This window comes from Maniola hyperantus, chromosome 16 (assembly GCF_902806685.2).
Source record: "Maniola hyperantus chromosome 16, iAphHyp1.2, whole genome shotgun sequence".
NCBI lineage: Eukaryota > Metazoa > Arthropoda > Insecta > Lepidoptera > Nymphalidae > Maniola > Maniola hyperantus.
Window position 1 is genome coordinate 5,277,564 of NC_048551.1, and position 21,852 is coordinate 5,299,415.

The 21,852-nt window shown below is 37.4% G+C and overlaps 3 protein-coding genes across 3 annotated transcripts in view; 2 read left to right on the plus strand and 1 right to left on the minus strand.

Annotated features, from left to right (window-relative positions):
• Positions 1–2,982: 2,982 nt before the first annotated feature.
• On the plus strand, positions 2,983–7,117 carry HLH4C (Helix loop helix protein 4C). The gene is made up of 3 exons (XM_034976783.2): positions 2,983–3,084; positions 5,076–5,204; positions 6,753–7,117. The coding sequence occupies exons 2-3, from the start codon at positions 5,083–5,085 to the stop codon at positions 7,048–7,050; spliced, it is 420 nt and encodes a 139-aa protein (XP_034832674.1). The 5' UTR covers positions 2,983–3,084; positions 5,076–5,082; the 3' UTR covers positions 7,051–7,117.
• Positions 7,118–8,268: 1,151 nt separating this feature from the next.
• Positions 8,269–21,852, plus strand: part of LOC117989342 (inositol-tetrakisphosphate 1-kinase-like) — a 218,837-nt gene continuing 205,253 nt past the window's right edge. The window contains exon 1 of the mRNA XM_069503961.1: positions 8,269–8,282. The gene's annotated coding sequence lies outside the window, so the exon portion shown is untranslated. The remainder of the gene's footprint in view (positions 8,283–21,852) is intronic.
• LOC117989768 (NPC intracellular cholesterol transporter 1 homolog 1b-like) lies at positions 9,461–13,188 on the minus strand. Its single transcript, XM_034977179.2, has one exon. The coding sequence runs from the start codon at positions 13,181–13,183 to the stop codon at positions 9,461–9,463; it is 3,723 nt and encodes a 1,240-aa protein (XP_034833070.1). The 5' UTR covers positions 13,184–13,188.

Sequence of the window (21,852 nt, forward strand, 5' to 3'; positions counted from 1 at the left end):
GTCAATAAGCAATTTGAATTTAAATGTCCCGATGATCATGTTAAATTCCAAGTTTACTTCTAGAGTTTGTATTATAATTTATGCAAAGAAACATGTACCGGGCGGCGACATCCGCTAATGCTTGGCAATTCAGTATTAATGCTATAATAATCGGCTATATACAAATACTGCACAGACCTTGAAGGTCAGGGCTAAGAAAAGTGTTGGCGAGAAGCAAACTAAAATCGGGACGGGAATTTAAAAACTCGGGACTGAAATCGGAAAAATAGCTTCCATTAAAGCTCTGTTTCAGTAAGCCGACCTAAGAGCATTTATGGACATTTTTGACCAAGGCCTAAAATAAAATACATCAGTACCTACCCATATTATAAACGCAAAAGTGTGTTTGTTTGTTGGTTTGTCCTTCAATCACGTCGCAACGGTGCAACGGATTGACGTGATTTTTTGCATGGGTATAGATGTCTTAAAGACCTGGAGAGTGGTAAATGCTACTTTTCATCCCGGAAAATCAAAGAGTTCCCGCGGGATTTTTAAAAACCTAATTCCACGCGGACAAAGTCGCGGACATTAACTAGTTACTTATATTCCCTAGAGCAAGATTTTAAACTTAGCGACTTTTGAATTTCAGTCGTTATTATACGATCGAGCTTTTGTGATGGCAATAGTTCTAAATATCCTGGGGTGATTTTGTTGTCGGATTTTTGTAAAATCAGGATTATTTTTTTCATACGCTCGTAGCTTTTATGATGACCACAATAAATATTTGGTGGTGGAATGATCAACCCATTGCCGGCCAGTGGGCCGTAGAGACTGACAACGGGTCTCCACTCAGAATGAAACGGGGAACTTTAGGGCATAGTCTGCCACACTGGCCCAATGTGGATTGGCAGACTACACACACCTTTGAGGAAAAGGTTTCCTTACGATGTTTTAGCAACGGATATTTAGTTGCTGCAAACGCACTTAACTCCGAAAAGTTAAAGGTGCGTGCCCGGGATCGAATCGAACCTCCGAGCTCCCGAATAGAAGGCGGATGTCTTAACTACTAGACTATCACGGCTTTGTCAGGCTATTTGAATAAAGATAATTTTGAGTTTGAAAACATAAAAAGATTTCAGAACCCGGGACATCTTATCTTAGTACTTGTACAACACTGGCTCCGGCGTATACTAATTTTCCTCATAGTGACATTGAATCACGACTTTACGACTAACACGCGATATTTCTGATTCTTTTTGTAAGTAATTGATGATTATTCTTGTCTTCCAGACAAATTCCATGATATAGGCCCGTAAAATTAAGGCTCATCACTCATCATCAGAATTTAACATTAGATATTATAATTAATTATTATTATCACACAAATCCTACTTAAATCAACTCGTCATTATAAATAACTAGCTGACCCGCCCTGGCTTCGCTCGAGTGGAATTTTGTAAATCGGCAAGGGCCACCCCCTTGCCGATTTACAAAATTTCCAAAAATCTTAAAACACGTATTTCTTTATTTTTATTCTTGAAATACTTACCAATTAAATTTTTATGGACATTATAAGTTAAAAATGACGGACTTTCACACAAAATTTCATCCCCTTTTTAGGTTTGTTAGCAAGTCGTCCCATTCGCAACTCGTCCAATTCGAAGCTCGTCCCAATCGCAACTCGTCCCGTTTGCATCTCGTCCCATTCGCATCTCGTCCTATTCGCATCTTGTCCCATTCGTATTTCGTCCCTCTTCTTGGGGGTGAAATTTTCAAAAATCCTTTCTTATAGGTACCTACGTCTGGAAAGAAACTACGCTACAATCACATGTTGCTAACCCAAGCGGGTCAAAGCGGGTTAGGCTGTGCGTTGACAGATGAGACAGTCAGTCAGTCAGGACAAGTCTTTATTGGTTCTAATTGCTATTTGCCATGATTAATTTTCTAGGCTGCTATCTCGAAATTCCTAAAAAGACGAGGATCACTACCTACTTGAGGTATTATAAAATAAAATGTACAATATCATTGACGATTCAGAAAACGTATCGATTTTGAATGGTCACAACTTTATACCAGGGCATCAATTATCCGGGAACACCTGTGTCCCGGGATCGATAGGCGGGGCGGCGCGGGATTGGCGGGATTCAGGGAGGCGGGGCCGGGACCAGATGCTGCAAACTGTAACATTTATATATCCTGAAAATACAGAATGTCCCATAGATATTATAAATTAAGGATCTCATAGAGACATTAGTTGAGCTGGCGAACAAAACATGGACGAAATTATTTTTTACAGGAAGAGCGAAAAACTGCTAGAAAGCTGTAGAACTTTGTTGTAATTATGCCGTTTTGATCGAAATCACGAATTTTAGACTCAATTTTAGTAAATTTTTAGGCCGTTTTGTTTGGAAATAACTTTAGAGCCATATTCAGTGATCAAACACACGACTTTGGACTCAAGATTAGTACAGTTTTAGCCAGTTTTGCTTGGAATTAAGTTCGGATTTGAATAAAAAGTGAGCTAAAAACATCCGGATAAAAGAATAAAAAAGTATTTTGATTAGTAGTGTCTAATGCCTAGATACGTATCTAAGTGCGATATTTCTATCACTATATAGATACACCACCAGAGTAGATACTCGTAACTTTAGTAGGGAATAGAATAGGTAATACGTAGATACTTAATTACGTATAGTAGGTACTATTTTTCCACCACGAAAGTTGTCAAAAGTTCCTACCAACTCAGTTAAAAAATTATATGGCGATTGGAAAGACCCTTTTACCATAACATAGTTATGTATTTTAATGTATGTATTTTCGTAATATTTTCTAGATAACTAGAAATTCTAGTTTTCCTCGTAACCGTTCTTCCATACACAGATTTGCCCATCCTTTTACGGGACCCTAAACTGAAAGCTTTCTAGGCACCGCCCTCTCAGAGGGTAGGACCATCCCTCAGAGGGCATAAAACCAGAGGGATGCTTACGTCTGGACCAGTATGTTGACGTCACGGTAACTGATGTTATCTTAAATAGGTTGTTCAGTGTTGTGTTTGATATATAATTAATTATACATGTGCAACTAATTGCTTTACTTTTATACGGAGTAAGTACCTACCTACTTCACCTTGTAGGCTGTTTGTATATATCTAAGTTTATAACACTTATTTTTTAAATTGTATTAGACTAGATGATGCCATCGCGTCCGCATAATTTTATGTTGTTTTTAATCCCATGAGAACTCATTGATTTACTGAGATAAAAGTAGCATAATATGTCCGTCTTTGGGATGCAAGATATCTCTGTACCAAATAGATGGTGCCCGTGAATTAATAGGCGTGAATTTAGGTTTTTTTAAATAACAAAAAGAAGCCTATGTCTTCCCGAGATGCAAGCTATCTCTGTATAACGGTAATAACTCCTCACGCGCCATTTTAAATTTATGTGTGATATTTTATGTCAAAAGTGCGATTTTAGTCCTTATTATAAAGATGAACCAACTTTTGACAAGACAGTTGACCCATAGAGTGAAAATGGCGCTTGAGGAGTCATTTTCAGGAGGGCCGTGAAAAGCTAGCAGACAGACAGACACTCTTTCGTATTTATAATATTGGATGGATTAGGTAGGTACGACCTACTTATCATTTTTTTAAATAGGTTGATACATTGATATATTAATTTATTAGCCATGTTTAATCAAGTACCTACTAATATTATATTATTTATCCCTTTCCCTCCAACTATATGTGAAAACTCTGGGCAAAGTCTTAGGGGTGGAATTTGGACTTAGGACATCTCGAGTTTCAGGGCCTGATTCATAGAAATACCTATAGGTATCGTGTCTTCTAATAACTAAGTATAAAAATATTGTATATTCTGCGTTATTTATGAAATAGGTAGGTATTAGGTGCAAAATCACTTAGTGTAAGTCAAAGACTAGATGTTTCCAAGATGATATAGCCCGTTAGACACCTACTTAAATACAGGCAGTATTTATTACTGCTTCAACCTTGATTAAAATTCTGTACACTAGAACCTGAGATACAGAAAATCTGGAAAATCATACGACATCAGGTAGGTCTACCTACCTATAAATAACTTGATTACCACCAAGACCGAACACTTAAAACAATTTTGTCCTTTCCCTCAAAGACTGGACTGTTTAACTCTTGACTTCGGGTCTTCACAATTCGCAATCGATTCGATACGGTGAGCGAACATGATTCGATTACCCCAGGGGTAACAGGGGGCGATATAAAAAGAATAAATACGGATTTATTATCCCCTAAAGAGCTCGCTTAGTGCGAGGTGTGAACGCGTGATGTATTATTTACACGGCACGGGTAGAGCCCTGCGGCCAGCAAATTTGATTTGATAGCTGAATCAAAACAAACTTGTGGTGAAAGGGTTTCTTATGCTACTCAAAGGAACTTGGGGATACCAAAACTATTTTTATTTTTAGGGATGTTTCGTCTTTGCAAGAAATAGTATGAATAAAATTAGTTAATGGTTATAGTGCAATCGCAATATACCTAACTAGGTACCTAAATAATATGTACCTAGTATAATTCCCTTCGAGAATTTTTTTCTTTCAGTAGCCTCTCAATATATTTACAAAAAAACTAATTTTTGTAAGATAAAATATTCTTAGTTACAAGAAAATTGGTGATCTACAGGATATGCAAACTAGAAACCGTCACGTAAAGGCTTGCAACACCTGCGCTCCGACTCAAGAAAGTCTGAAAGTCGTTTGTGGGAATGAGTGTACTAATTCCGCTATCAATTTTAGCCTTTCATTAAAAGTTTGCTCCTGAAAAAAGCAAACGTGTATTAAATACACAATCGAAGATTTATGATAAAACAGCGCGGAATTGACTCGAAGCTCGCTCCAGCATGTGCGGGGCTGCAATTATTTTTATACTAATGGCGGCACACCTTTTTAAATCGTATCTTTGAAAAGGGCAACCGCGAGTTTCTAGCTGGATCTTTTCGGTAGGAACGGTATTCCGAACCAGTGGTAAATTATCTTGACGATTCAAAAACACTATTGTAAAAGTTTATTCTATTTCTATCGTAGTTTTGCGGTTCTCTGTACAGATCCATTATGAAGAGCTGGTTGGAGACCGCCAGCAGCATGGAAGACGGCTCGTTATCGTGTATGCTCGCCGAACCGAGAGAGGCTCTATTGCCTATCACTGACAGAGAAAATTTGGCACCTAGAAAAAGGTAGGTAAATCAAAAGCTGACCATAATAAGCCTGAATTCAATGTACCTAATTACCATGGCCACAGAGTAAGGATGGTATATGTTATTTTATTGTATTACCTACCAGAGGTTCTACGAAGGCTTCTAGACATAGCAATTGTGCGGTAAGGGGGGGCGAGTGACCCGGGATCTCCATAGTAATGCCAGGACCACGGAATAGAAAGCCACGATATGTACCCCGAGAACAAAGGCGTCGGACTACTGTGTCTTTTTACTGTGGCGATTTATTTTAGACCCTTCCTTGCCCACCAGATTACAATCGGGTTACCCTACAGGTTTCTTGACAGACACGACGGACAGACAGACAGACAACAAAGTGATAGTATTATAAGGGTTCATTTTGTCCTTTTGAGGTACAGAACCCTAAAAACCTACGATTCTATATCGGTCAGTCAGTTTTTCCTTTTCCTCTACATGATCATGAAAAATGCACTCAATTTCATTTCGTTTTATCAATGAATCGAATAACAAAAACCGGCCAAGTGCGTGGCGGGCCACGCGAAGTGTAGGGATCCGCAGTCACAATTAACCTCGAAAAACAGATAGGTATAACTCCTGAACCTGTGAACCCTACTTAGCCATGATAGTTTTCCTTTAAATTTGATTATATATAGGTACTACTACTGTGATTTTTTTCACGTTCCTATATATAGGTACCTACTACCATTTGGGTGATAGAGAGATACTACCATTTGGAACACTTGACTCTAATAATAATTAGCACTTTAAAACATCATATTTTACAAACGGATCTAGAAATCGAGAAAAGATGTTCCCACACCCACAGTATTTTCAACGATACCCCACACTATGGGGTAGACGAGAAAAAAAAATGTATCCCCACTTTACATGTAGGGGAGCTACCCTAAAAAAAATATTTAGGTATCACAATTTTATTTCACCACTTTGTCGGCGTGATTAATATTTATTATATCTACCCATGCCAAATTACAGATTTCTAGCACTAATAGTCTCTGAGATTAACCGAGGACGGACGGACGGACGGACAGACGGATGGACATGGCGAAACTATAAGGGTTCCTTGTTTACTACGGAACCCTATGGTTCGGTGTTGTTGGTGTTGATTCGGTTGCGAAATGAGAATGTATAGACACCTACCTCATTAAAATTCGATAACAGTAACCTACCTATCAAAGCAAAAAGTAAATCACATCACGTGCGGTTAAAGTGATAATTGATAAGATATATTTTGATAACTTTAGGAAGGCCTAAATAGGTACCTACCTTCTTAGTTATGTTACCTACATATAAATAAGCAGGTATATTAATATATACGTAAATACAGTAAAAAAATATATTACCACTAAAGACAACCATATTAAAAGCTTGAAATTAATACATTTTCAAGGTAAGTAAGAAGATGAAAAACTACTTTGTAACAACAAGCATAAATAGTACTTATACTAAACCCTGCCTAATGCCTTATGCGTGTTCTAAGTTTGACATGTACGTGACCAGTAATTTCATGTTTTCTTTGTCCAAAAATAGAGACAGAACACTAGAGCCATGCCCTCTATCTGAAGAAGCATACTTATCCAGCGGTCCAGGGTCCCCTTGCGCTGGCCTCTCCAGAGAAGAACGTAGACGCCGGCGCCGAGCCACGCTCAAGTACCGCACTGCTCATGCCACTAGAGAAAGAATACGAGTTGAAGCCTTTAACGCAGCCTTCGCGTCTTTAAGGAGACTGCTTCCAACCCTCCCTCCCGACAAGAAGCTGTCCAAAATAGAAATACTCCGCTTAGCTATATGCTATATTGCCTATCTTAATCATGTTTTGGACGCATGAATATGTTTCTTTTATAAGGATCTCGCGTACTATTAGTCCTAGTCCAAGACTAGCAGTCACCGCATTAGACCAGCCCCCCAATTGCGTAAGAATAACCATTTCATGGCTATCGCAATCGTCAAGAAATTCTGCCATTTGATTGGTTGATTCGCTGTTTACATTTTTTCACAGCCAATCAAAGGGCAGAATTCTTGACGATTGCGATAGCCATGAAATGGTTATTCTTACACAATTGGGGGGCAGGTGTTCTATAAAACTATTCATTCTATCACGCATATTATAATCACATAAACCAGTTGGCGTAGTCAAACATAAGAGCCATAAGAAGATAGACATCTTACGGAAGTATAAAATGGTTTTGGACTTGGATTAGGTACTAGTGTGCAGGATCTCTAGGTTTCCACTAGACGATAGGTAAGTCCTGCATCAATCAATTTACAATCATGAGCGAGCGTTAGATATTCTTATTATATGACGTTATATACATCGATGGTTAGATATTATCCGTCACAGCAGTTTGACTGTGGTCAAATTGACAGCAAAACACACCTATTATATTATCGTCTACACTCTTGGACGCCTTTTATATACATTTATCTAGCTATTAACAATAACGAATCATTTTGTCTAGTCAGATAATTTATTTAGGTCAGTACTTACTAAGTATTTAATAGATTACTATTTAGATACCTATATTAGCATAAAACCAAAAAGGCACCTTTTCTTAAGATACCTCCCTGTATTTAACTTAACCCCTAGGCCGGAGGCCCTACCCATTAGGACTTGAACTGAACACTTGAAATTGCAGTTGATTTTTTCCCAGATATGTATCTACCTAAATTATATTATTGAAATTTAAGTAATATTCCTATAATTATTAAAAAAAAAAAAAAATGTATTTACCTCGTAACCTCATGATCATCATTCAAATTCAAATTATTTATTCAAAATAGGTAACGGGTCTCCTCTCAGAATAACAAGTCCATCTATATTACTTAATTAGGCATATCCCACAATAAAACTGCCATACCCCTTCCAGGTTAGCCCGCTATCATCTTAGACTGCATCATCACTTACCATCAGGTGAGATTGCAGTCAAGGGCTAACTTGTATCTGAATTAAAAAAAAAACTTAATAATTACATCGTAAGTAGCTGCATAAACTTGACTATAGGTACCTATACCTATTATTGTTGTTTAATCACACCTTACTTGTAAAATTATCTAATTTAAGTTTTGTCTTCCTTTAATTTTTGTAGAAAGTTGTTATCTATATCAGTTGGAAAGAAAAATAAAATATCACATGAACCTATAAAGTACGTGTCTATATTAAGTAAAAACAAATTTCCTATCACATAACATACATATAACAATACAGACTCATATTTTATTTACACTATAATATATTTAATTATAAGTAGGTACATATGTAGTTAATTTAATTTTAGCTTTTTAAAGAAACTTTCATGAATTTACTATGTTAGGGTAGGTACTCACTAATAATAATTATGAGACGGCTTTTACTCAAAAGTCACGACTGCTTTTTAGTCGGTGTAGGTACTTATGTGTTATTGTAGTCAAAAGCTGAAATGCCGACAAATCGCAACCGCAAAAATGCCTAAAGAGGTTCAAGAAATTTCCAAAGCCAAACTAAAAAAAACGGTGTTTCGGATTTGGACCAACGGAGTTTCGCTCTTGGCATTTTTGAGAATTACCTAGGCCAATCGCGATGTGCCGAAATTTCGGCCTTCGACTATAACGTAATATGCCCAAAGACTTGAGGTCGGTTAATCACTTGACTTGAGTTAATCACCCCGCCGCGGAGTGATTATGTAAAACGTTGCAGTACGACGCGACAGCAGTAGCAATCCGATAGTTCATTTGCTGTCTCTCTTCTTCTTCTTCTTCTTATTTTACTTTGTGGCTATTGCTGTCTCTCTCTAGCCCGACGTTTGACAGCAATGTTCGCGAGATATTTACGCTTGTCGCAAGCCTGTCGCGAGATACGTAATCACCCCGCAAGACGCATCGGAGCCAGAGAAAACCGGCGGGGTGATTACGTATCTCGCGACAGGCTTGCGACAGGCGTAAATCTCGCGATCATTGCTGTCAAACGTCACACGCAAAAGCGGCTACAGAGGGACAGCGACAGCCGCAAAGCATAATAAGAAGAAGAAGAAGAGAAACAGTAAATGAATTGTCGCATTGTTACTGCTGTCGCTTTGCTGTTGCTACTGCAACGTTTTACGTAATCACGCGCCGACGTGTGTGAAAATTGTTTCTTTTCATAACTTACATGATGATGTCATAAGTTAATAATTAATATGATAATAATTATAAAAATTAAGAGATCCTATCATAATAATTATTAATAATACAAATCACAATTGAAATGTGTTAATGTATACAGTTTATCTGTATTTTAAATCATTCATATAACTTAACAGCACAGGGAAAAATATCATACCATGTATGAAACCTAAAATGACTAAACTAAAGAGCATTCTGAAAAAGAACACTTCAATAATTTGTGTATATGAAAAGTATAGTACGATAATTGGTATATTAGTAAGAGTGATTCCTGTGATAATAGTATTCCCTACATTTCTAATGGCATCACTTACTTTTTCACTCGGTTTACAAACACTTGTAGCGTAAGCGTAGGCAATATGACTGCAGAATTCTACCGAAATACCTATAGAAACGATCAAATTTATACACGAGACAGGATTTAGTGGTATATTCCACAAATACATCACCCCCATCATCTCAATTACTACCATAGTAACTGTAATCACCAATGCAGACGTTATCAAAAAGTTGAACCCTGTAACTAACAAATTTATAGCTAGAACACCAATAAGACAATAGCCAAGAGATGCGAAAGTATCGCCCCACATAGTTAAATACTGTTCGAAGAACACATAGAACACAGAATACGGAAACACTTCCACGTCCAAGTTAGTATGCTTCTGTATGGCTGTTGTTATTTCCGCACTAATGTCATAAGCATTTGATAAAGCCGCAATAAAGTCTTGTGAAGTTGCCAAAGTAGTATGATAGGTCATAAAATTTGTATCTTGTACTGTAGCTTTCCCTTCTGAGTCGAGTACAAAGTTAACATTACTAAAGTAACTACCGAGACCACCTCTACTACACGTGTTAGTTGGTGTATCCTGCAAGAAAAAAGGTACATATTTTTTAAAAGCAGACCCAGCTGGTCTTAATCCATTTGCTAATTCTGATCTTTCGATTGTACAAAAATTGCATTCTGGAGAATTGTCCATACTGGCACAGAAACCACCGTCGCTAGTGTTATATTTACAACAAGAGTTAGGTAAACTAGCCCAATCGAAGAAGTCATCTAACCAGGAATTTGAGGTCCTTGCTATGTACGTTGCATCGCTCTGCTGGGATGCTAAAAACAATTGTATAGTAAGAGAATCCTTGTTACATAGCCGACTGCCACAAATTACGTTTTGATGATCAGGATTTGTAAAGTTTAAGCCATCTTTGAGAACGAAGTAAACTGGAGGTCCAAGTCGCATTAATTGATTTACAGACGTCAAATATTTATAAACGTACGAATCAGGTGGCAACGCCATTTCTTGATCTAAACCTACCTCGATTTGTGGAATAATTATTACACTGCCTGAGACCAGAAACATAAATATAATAGCAACAGTTATTTTGACACGCCAGTTCAAAATAAATTTAGAATAGGGTGCCATAAGTCTTTTACTTATGCTTTGGTAAGCTTTGCCATCTTGGAGCGGTTCTTCATCGTTTAATATTTTTTTCCGAATACAACAAATTAGATCAAACCTATTTGTTTTGACTCGGTTATAGTCAATGGATAATATACCTATTACAGCCGTGATTTGAAATAGAAACAGAAAAACTAACGAACATGAAGCAAATATAGCAAATGATTTCACTGCTGGTAAGTTGGTTATACTTCCTATTGCAAAGCAAGTGATTTGAGTAATCGAGGACACGAACATAGAGGGACCTATGTTGGTCATCATTTTTCCGAATATGAAACGTTTCTTTTGCTCAAAACTAAAGTTATCTTTATAATCTTCGAACTTCTCTAAATTCATTTCAACTTCATGCATCTCATTTATCATTAAGAAAACGTTATCTATACCAACGGAAAGAATGAAAAATGGTATGACATTAATTGCTAATAACGTTACAGTACCACCTATATATCCCAAGATACCCATAGCACAAAATATAGATATAAGTACCACTATTATACAACTTATAGCTACTGTCACTTTACTATCAATCAAACAAGTTTTAAACCTTCTTATGTTACCCAATGCGAAGATCACATATACAAACATAAGCAGATAACTTATAGTGATAGGTAATGCTTCTGCTACGGAAACCCGCTGAATTTCATCTTCTATAGATCGTTCAGTTCCAAAAGCTACATCAACAAAATCTGATTTATTGTTTTTTTCATAGTCATGCATTAAATTTATAAACTTTTTTTCCCACTCTAGAACCGGTACTAAATCTTCAGCTCTTAAAAAGTTTCTAATAGGGAAATTAATCAGTAAGGTATGCGCTTTAAGTATATTGTTCCCATCATATCCTCCTACAGAAATATCTGGTTCGGCACCACCTCCCCAATCAGCTAGACAGTTCAACGCAAGATGATTGTTTAAACAGTCGTGTATACTTCCAAGATATGTCTCATTATTTATTTTTCTATCCGGTAGATAAGTCGAAACTGACATTTGTACACACTGATTTAATTTACGTTCACCACCTGGTAAACGGAGTGGTGCATAGCATACATCTTCTAATTTCACTGTATCATCTTCTCTTCCAATATCAATGATTGCATTTTCAAGGGCCACTAATTCATGTATTGCTTCTACTCTAAACGCAGGTCCATAAGTAACATTGTCAACAACAAAAGAATCTAGACCTTTGAAGGTTAAAAACACTTGTGCAGCTCGATAAAATGGCCCAAATCTTGAGTTAAAATAATTGAATTCTTGGCGACTCCGAGATTCTGGTCCAGACCAAAGTTCCATTGGGTTTGCAGTCAAATTAACTTGCGCAACACCAAATAACATGGCAAAAGCGATCCAAGTAGTTATCATTATAGCTAAGACAGGGTTACTAGCCGAAAATACACCTATTGCTGTAAAAACTTTTTGAAATATTTTTGTGACTCTGTTTACATTGTTGTTTTCATACTTTTCTTCTATTTTACTAGATATTTTTAGTTGTCTGTACTCTAAAAACGCGAGAACTGTGAACATAATGACGCTCAGTGCAAAGAAAATTATTCCCACCGAAAACCCTATGCAATTAGAAGAGAGCACAGTACATATGTCAGGAGCGGGTCTTTCACTCGGTGGACAGTGAGCATGGCAATCCATACAACTACAAGGTATATCACCTTCCAATGTTTCATTACACAGTGGAGCATAAACGCTCATGGAATCTTCTGGTGAGGACGACTTGATGAAATTAACTTGAACTGGTGCTAAGGGATTATTTTTCGTATCTCCTGTAAAGCCGAGCCAAGCTTCAGGTGTACATGCAGGAGCATTACCACACATCATGTTTATAGCAGGCACTCCAGTCTGCGGAACAATGATTCCAACGCACGAAGCAAAAGCATTCGTCATGAACTCTTCATAGACTGTGTAGTTTACTTCATTTACAAACTCTCTTCCATCCGGGGTATACTCCACCCTGATAGTCGCAAACTTCGATTGATTCGGTGAACAATTCAATTCGCAGATTTGTCTAGCAAAGTTTCTCAAGCATATGGGACATCGCCCGAGTACACCTTCTGCCATCATTAGGTTTCGATCCATCTCCCTCATTTGCACAGCATCGCAGCATGAGACAATATCTGCCTCATCTTTTTCTTTTCCTTCTTCGTCGTATAAAAGCTCAGGACACCTCGATTTTATTATGTTTAATACTTCAACTCTCGATTCATCTGTTAGTGAAGCATCAAGCACGGGCGGCGCTTCTTCATAGAAAGGACAAAGTTTCGCAAAACCTCCAACTATCGCACATTCTCCACGCATAACACATTTCCCAGTTACAGTATACCACAAGCACATAAACGTACACAGTATCGCGGTGAAGTGCATTTTAAATCTAAAAATCCGAAACGCAGTTAAATTCTCATATTACAAGTAGGTATTTGCGAACTCTTTCGGCTAATAATCCAACTGAAATGAGCAATTAAGAATTCTTACAAAGTATACATAGTAGGTAATAATTCTCAAGCCAAAATTTGATAACTTATCATAAATTAATGCAGGTGTAAGATAAAACTTGTGAGAATTATTGTGAAATTAGTTACCAGTCGATACATACATATATCATATTAAGATAAGAAAAGCGATTTTAGGAACACAGGTGCAAATCCACAAGTCACCGTCTGCTCTCTCTGGGGACTTGGACTTCCCATGGCGTTCCCCGACATTCCGTAAAGCTACATTATTTATACGGTCAATAAATGTTAAATAACGCCAATATTATGATTACCTATATTATTCTAAATTCTAGGTAGGCATTGGAATTTAGAAAACAGTATCTTTTTAGGATTCCGTACCAAAATGGTAAAAATGGAACGCTTATGTGTCTGTCTGTATGTCTGTCTTAAATGATTAATTAAAGCTATCGACATAAAATTTAGAATAGTTGTATATGATAGTGGCCCAACATCATTGAAATAAAAAAAATGGAAATTTCATTTTATTTAAATTAAAAAAGAGGGAAATATTGAGGGTTTCAAATTTCAAAGTAAGATACCTATACCGAGTGGGGTGGGGTACCATGAATTTAACATTCTGGGCCAGGAGCTAAGTTAGTAGTAACCTACATAGTTTGAATACGAACAATTGTTTCTTATTTCATCAGCTAAAAGATCATCAGACAAAAAGCAATGCGTTGACAAGACACGTGTTGTAGAGATGGATAGCGCGGAATTGTTGCCAAGGGAAATCTATTCGGACGGGGCGCGGATGACTGGTAATTGATATCGTTAGCACATTCCCACAGACCGGCGATAATTACAATTATATTGTAATCAAGTGTTGCGAGGGTGGGCTGATTAGATTTCGTGCTCAACGTAGGATCGGTGATAGTTTTTATTCGTCTTTAAGAGAAGTTGCCTTGCTACTGAGTACTGCCCAGCGCTCTCGACAGGTCGTGATTGCAATCGGGATATGAGGCGGGGAACGCCCCGCACACCTGCCAGTCACCCGCGCTATCCGCGGGGGCTCTGCAGGTGTGCGGGGCGTCCCCACCCCGATTGTCATCTCGACCTGTCGCATAAAATATAGTTTGGTTCTGATTTAAATATCAACCAATCGAATTTTGCAAACATTCTAGAAACTAATATATTCTATGTCTGTGCCTTGCCAGATTTCTGTAAAAAAATATAATTACATAGCTACACGGATTTAAAAATTTATATATAAATCCTCGCCCCTCAGATTAATTAATTCTAACAACTGGGGTATCATATGGAAGGGCTTCACCTGTACATTCTAAAACAGATTTTTATTTATTGTTATGCATAATAGTTTCAGATTTATCGTGCCAAATGTCGAAAAACAAGACTGTAGTATGGAAACCTCGGTGCGCGAGTCTCGCACTTGGACGGTTTTTTTCATTTTTTCCAATTTCATTCAAATGAGAGAACGTTGCTTTGAGAGAGCATTATACGAAAAAACTTCTCAAAAAGAGCAATATGCATTTCGTTGATTAGGTAGTAAGTACTGTACTACTTATTTGAATTTCTATTGAGCCCAATTTTGAATTTATAACAACGAAACTCGCTTTGATCGTAATTCGTGGAATACAATAAACTGTCAAAGTTACCTAACATAACTTGCAGTTTGATGTTTTCAAGCAAGTGGGTAGTTTATATTAAAAATCCGTTCGTTCAACTTTAACCTAGTTAAGTAACCTATGTCATCGAGTTTCTTCACCTTTTTCGGGTTCCACGTACCTCAAAAGGAAAAAGAAACCCTTATAGGATAACTTTGTTGTCTATCCGTCTGTCCGTCGTGTCTGTCAAGAAAACCTATAGGGTATTTCCCGTTAGCCTAGAATCATGAAATTTGGTAGATAGGTAGGTCTTATACCACAAGTAAAGGAATAAATCCGAAAACCGTGAATTTGTGGTTACATTACAAAAAATGTGTTCACGAAACTTTTTCTGTTTACGAACACATTTTAATTACAGCGCAATCAAAATTTTGAAACCTGGGTTAATATAGCCTTAAATTATGGTATTTTCCACGTAATTTTAAGAGTTACATTTGGGCGAAAAATCGATGTGAGCAATGCTGGCTGAAAATCCGGATTACTTTGCCCGCCATCAAAATCAAACAAATTTTGGTTTAAATATTAATGTATTAAAAATATATAATATGAATTTGCTTATAAACTGCTTTTTGGGCAAAGTATCACTGAGTGGCAAAGTTGTATAGTTTAACGGTAACTATACCATTTAGGACGTCTTACTTAGGAAGGTGGAATAAGCCCTTTAGGGGCGTGTAGAACGCCCCCGGTCTTGCACCCATACTTTGCACCGTTACTGCATCCAGCGGCGGCTCCCTGCAACTCGTTTGACGTCGTCAGCTGCTGTCCACGTAGCGAGGGGTCTGCTTTCCGAGGAAAATTACAATATTATTATGTGACAAATACTAACAATACTTATACTTATCTCGAGTTGTTTTGAAAATATTAGGTAAGTAGTGTTTTTCTTCAAACAAATCTAAGGAATTTTTGATCCAAAAGAATTTTTGGGTAAAATTTAAGTGCTGGCCTAGTTACGGCCCTGGATACACCCCCTGGAAAAAATCCTGCCGGCAGTGAGTGGTTGTAATTACTTAATTAGTAACCATACTTTTCTCTAAAACCTGAAAAACTGAAGTTGTATAAAACAAGGAATTTGAATTCCTCGAGAACTTGGTATGAAATGAACGTAGGTAACTCAATCTAAAAAAAACAGTCAACAAGCTCTTACTTTGAGCCATCTATAAAAATACGTCCAAACTAAGTCAACACCTCAACAACTAAAATATCACCTGCTGCTGCTGCTGCTGAGTGCTAATATACCGTACAAAAGTACTAAGCTATTTAACAAAAGATGACGCTAGTGGTAATATAAGTAGTATGTATATTCGCTACCCGTCAATAGATGGCGCTAACTGTTTTAATTGTGACTGACAACTCAATATATTCATAGACGTACAAATTATACAATAATATTACAATTATTAATACACGCTGCTCATTTATTATTGTTTTTATACATGCAACGAAAGAAACCTTATCACTAACCTACAGTAATACGGAAACCAATCAAGAAATCTGCTCATGCTGAAAATAATAAAATAAAATTTAGGTATACAGATATTTATATACCTATCTATATAGTACGCGACAGGTCGAGATGGCAATCGGGGTATGAGGCGGTGGGACACCCGTACACCCGCGCTATCCCGCACCGGATTAGCGCGGGGGCTTTGCGGGTGTGCGTCCCCACCCTTGCCATCTCGACCTATCGCGATTTATAGGCTAGGTCCATACTAAATACCTAAGTGTGGTACCTACGTAAAAAAATATTAAATAGGTTAGGCATAATGTTTACGTGTTACATAATTGTTAAGTTTACAGAGACACTACTATTGAGTAACCTTATGCAATGTAGGGGACATTATGCTAATGAAACACTCGTGACTGTGAACTCCACCCAGCACGAATTCATGGCCAAGAATCGGGATAAACAAGATCCGAGCCAAGTGCCAAGTTGTGCAGTTACCGCAAGCCCTAACGTCACACGTTATACATATACCTATACTAGCGACCCGCCCCGGCTTCGCATGGGGGCAATGTAGATAACTAATGTGGTGTCATTGAGGTGTCACTGCCTCGGAAACTCTCAAATGAGAGGATTTTTTCCGACCTACTTCACATTATTTCAACTTCTCTAGGGATCTCTAATTTTTTGAGAATTAAACTATACCTATAAACCTTCCTCTTGAATCACTCTATCTGTTGGTAAAACCCGCATTAAAATCCGTTGCGTAGTTTAAAAGATCTACGCGTTCATACTTACATACAGACGCGGGACGCGACTTTATTTTATACTATGTAGAGATTAGAATGTAGTTAGCAGTTAGCTACACCTTCACGCTTGTTTTTCACTCTATCGATTGACATGAGGGAAATGGTAATTAGAACATTTTTTAGGGTTCCGTACGCGAAGGGTGCCAACGGAACTCTCTTAAGACTCCACTGTCCGTCCGTCTGTCTGTCAGCGAGCTGTATCTCGGGAACTGTAGGTAATAGGTAGAGAGTTGAAATTTTCAGAGAATGTGTATTTCTATTGCCGCTATGACAAAAAATATTAAAAATTTCATAATGGCCACCGCGAAAATTAAAAAAATTTAAAAAGTTTTAAGTATTTCTTGTATTCCTATTCAAAGTACCTATATTTTTTTTATATTCCTATATTCAAATTACGGAACCCTTCATGAGCGAGTCACTTGGCCGACTTTTTTGGCCAACAATAGGTATCTACTATCTACAGCTACGTACTTACGTAGGTAGGTACCTATTACACTAGGTTTTACTCGCGACTACCTCCGTACGTTAGTGCTATTATATTATTCTGTGCTCCGGGTAGATAAAGAGGTATCCGGGGAAATCCCCGACATAAATAGATTGTGGGTAATTCCGTTGTACACAATCTAAACTAAACTAAACTAAAATGACACGTCTAAATCTATTGCTATCCCTTTCATAATGTTGCTTGCGGAAAAGGATAGCACTAGATTTAGACCTGTCAGGTAATTTAGTTTAAAGATTGTGTAGGTACAAGAGAATCGGCCCGATTATGTTTACCTTTATTCTTCTCCAGGTAGGTACCTAATTAATGTGTTAGCATTTCTTATATATATATATATATATATATATATATACAGGGTTACAGGAAAAGATGACACGATCCCGTTAGGGGGTTATAGTACAGTACATTAGCTATCAAACGACCCCTAAAGTGCTTATGCAAAAGTGTATCGTTTTCGAGTTATTAATTTTTTTATTTTTTTTTAGGTAAAGAGGTGTTTGCCACTTTAAAAATTAGTAAAAAAAAGAAACAATGTATTTCATCAGATTTTTTTTATTTCTTGCTAGTGCATATCCTTGTTAATAATAAACAGTTATAAAATAAGAAAAATCTTCAAGCATTTTAAAATTACAGCCCAAAAACTGTAAAAGTTTTCGATTTTTAAATTTAATACTTTGAATAACTTGCAAATTTTCTGTAAAAATTACTATGGAACTTATCCTGCGGATTATTTTAAAAACATCTACGTTTCGTTGGCTATCAATTGGTACAAAAAGATTACAAAAAAAACCATAAAATCAAGAAAAAATTACACAACAAAGAGACCAGGTAGAAAATTTTAACAAATGCTATTGCCAAAGAATTAAATCAGAATCAATGTAAAAACGAGTTTAATGCAAAATCGTTAAAGATTATTTTTCAATGGGGTCAAAAGGTAAAATAAAATCAGTCAAGTGCGAGTTGGGCTCGCACACGAAGGGTTCCGTACCATCGTACAAGAAATAACACTTTTTAATTTTTTTAAATTTTTATGGCGGTCATTTTGTAATTTTTAGTATTTGTTATTATAGCGGCAAAAGAAATACACATTCCGTGAAAATGTCATGTTCGTCCGACCGTCCGTCCGTCTGTCCGGCCGTCCGTTTGTCTGTCAGTGGACTGTATCTCGTGAACCCTAATAGGTAGAGACTTACAGTTTGTACAGAATGTGTATTTTTATTGCCGCTATAACAACAGATACTAAAAATTACAAAAGTAAAAAAGTAAAAAGTACTATAACCCCTTAAGGGGATCGTGTCCTATTTTCCTGTAACCCTGCATAAAGCATTGTTCCAAATTACGTAGAAATCGGTTGAGTTTTGTTGAAATATTACTAGGCAGGACGGCAGGACTACCTAATACTATGGTAGCAATTTATATAAATTGCTTCTGGTTTAAATTTGGTATCGGCCGGTCTGCATTACGCAGGTAGGTACAATGTACATGCCTATCTACTTATTGCTCAGTTGATAAACAAATTGTCAACAAATGACAGTAGACAAATAAATTCTTTAGATTTTGGCAAAGAGGCTCGTATGACGAAGGTTCGAAATATTTGCTCTATTATAGATGTTCCAGAAATGTTTCAGTGAGAATTGAAACTTGGCAAAGCTAGGTAGGTACCTACATACCTAGATCCTAGATAGGTGGTTCAACCAACCAAACAATTTTCTAAGCTAAAGCATACTTAAAAGAGCTGTTTTTTACGTAGGTAGGTAGGTATAGTACCCATACCACAGAATATACCTACCTATAATAGTACTAACGTATCCATACAAAGCTGTGATAGCCTAGTGGTTAGGACGTCCGCCTCCTAATCGGATGTCGGAGGTTCGATCCCGGGCACGCACCTCTAACTTTTCGGAGTTATGTGCGTTTTAAGTACCTAATTAAATATCACTTGCTTTAACGGTGAAGGAAAACATCGTGAGGAAACCTGCATGCCTGATACTTATCCATAATGTTCTCAGAGGTATGTAAAGTCTGCCAATCCGCACATGACCAGCGTGGTAGACTAAGGCCAAAACCCTGAGAGGAGACCCGTGCTCTGTAGTGAGCCGGCGCGGCTATGGGTTGATCATGATCATGATGATCCATACTAATATACCTACTAAGTAATAATATGTAGGTATTTAGTCTGTGAGACTTAAGAATCTGACTTATCTAGTCAGACTCAAGTCTTACCTAAGTACTAGTTTCTTAAATAGGTATTCGCGGATGTGAAATGCTGATCTTGGATCACCAGAAAATGCATTAATTTACCGTTTACGACAAAGTCACCGACAAAAGCATTTAAAAGATAAATCTAATCTTGTAAATAAAAAATTGTTAAGTAAGTAGCAGCTATTCATCATCATTATACATCGGAGTAATATATACTTTTGTGAAATGACAATAAGTTCATACTCATAAATTGGTACATCAGTACCCTTATTATAAAGGCGAAATTGTGTTTGTTTGTCCTTCAATCACGTCGCAACGGTGCAACGGATCGACGTGATTTTTTGCATGGGTTGCATTTCCCGGAAAATCAACGTGTTCCCCATGAGTTCCCACTTCTCAGGGATTTTAAAAAAACCTAATTCCACGCGGACATCAGCTAGCTTACTTATAAGTGTATCTACCTGTCTGTTGCCTGTCTGCTAGCATTTCACGCCCATTTTGACCAAATTTGATACAGAGATAGCTTGTACCCAGCTTGTACGTCAGAGATGGACTTCTTATTTTTATCCCGGAAAAGAGTTTCCACGGGATTGTTAACACCTATCCACGTGCATGGAGTCATGGGTATCATCTATGGTAAGTACAAAGATAGCTTAAATCTTAAAGACGGATACAGAATACTTATATCCCGGAAATTCAGAGTCCCTCCGGATTTTAGAAAACCCCAGTCGTGGACATCAGCTACTTAGTTAAAAATAAATTTTCTTTTGCCCATTGAGAACACGTCATTGGAGGCAGATGCGACGGTAATTTTAACGCGTCCCGTCGACGCCTATGACGCGATATTGTCACAAATATGTTTTCGTCGTCGGTCGGAAGATGTTCCTAAACAAAGCAATCACTCAAATTAGAACTGACACTTTAATTGACGATCTTTTTGACGACCTCCCTGGCGCAGTGCGATGAGCACTGAGGCAGGGGCAATTTGGGGATATTCCTACCTAATAGGTATACTTACTTAATTTCTGTTCTGTTTAGTAGGACTAGAGTTTTAAAAGTTCTAGTACTTAGTTGTCTCCTATTTGTTGGTAGGTACTGAATATTTATTATAGATGCCTGTCCTATCTTTATGTGATTCAAAATTCAAATCACTATTCAAATAACTAGCTTATGTCTGCTATTTCGTCCGCGTGGACTACACACATTTCAACCCCCTATTTTATCCCCATAAGGATAGAATTTTCAAAAATCCTTTCTTTGTGGATGTCTAGGTTCTTAAAAGATATCTGCACACCAAATTTCAGCCCGATCCGTCCAGTTGTTTGAGCTGTGCGTTCATAGATCAGCCATGTCAGCATTTTCTTTCCTATAATTTGGCGACCAATGTTCAATCGGAAAATTCTGAAAAACAGGGGGCACGGTAGTGCCCCCGCCAAGACACAATAAACTTGTGAGTCTTGGCAACCTTTACATAAAATGTTTTTGGTGGAATCATTTTTCCATTTAAACCAAGGTACCTACCTAATTAGGCCAGGAATCAAGATTCAGGATAACAGTAGTCGCAGGGAGCTGCTGGATTCAGGCGGCGCGGCGCTACGGCGGCGCAAGATCGTGGCGTGTGGAAGTCCCTACAAGATACCTATGTCCAGCTGTGGACGTCTAACGGTTGATGATGATGATGATGATGAATAGAAATCAGTGTAGGTGTAGGTACCTAACAGAACGGAAATTTTTCAAAGTCAAAGTTTACAAAAGATTGTTAATAAAGCTACGTCATATTCTGCAAAGTAAGTTAACACATAAGCAGTACCTATACTGTCAATGCACACGTAACTCTACGATAAAGGAAAAACCCAACACGAGAAATTCTTTATGGTAGGTAGGTAGGTATAAGGTAGGTACTGATTACATTACCTATTGCTTGCAAGTAGCTAGCTATGTATGTAACTTACAAACGTAAAATTA

Excerpts from the sequence above, each read along its gene's own strand:
- LOC117989768 (XM_034977179.2), bottom strand. The coding sequence starts at position 13,183 with ATGCACTTCACCGCGATACTGTGTACGTTTATGTGCTTGTGGTATACT.
- HLH4C (XM_034976783.2), top strand. The coding sequence starts at position 5,083 with ATGAAGAGCTGGTTGGAGACCGCCAGCAGCATGGAAGACGGCTCGTTA. Across the intron at positions 5,205-6,752 it reads AATTTGGCACCTAGAAAAAG|AGACAGAACACTAGAGCCAT; the intron begins GTAGGTAAATCA and ends GTCCAAAAATAG.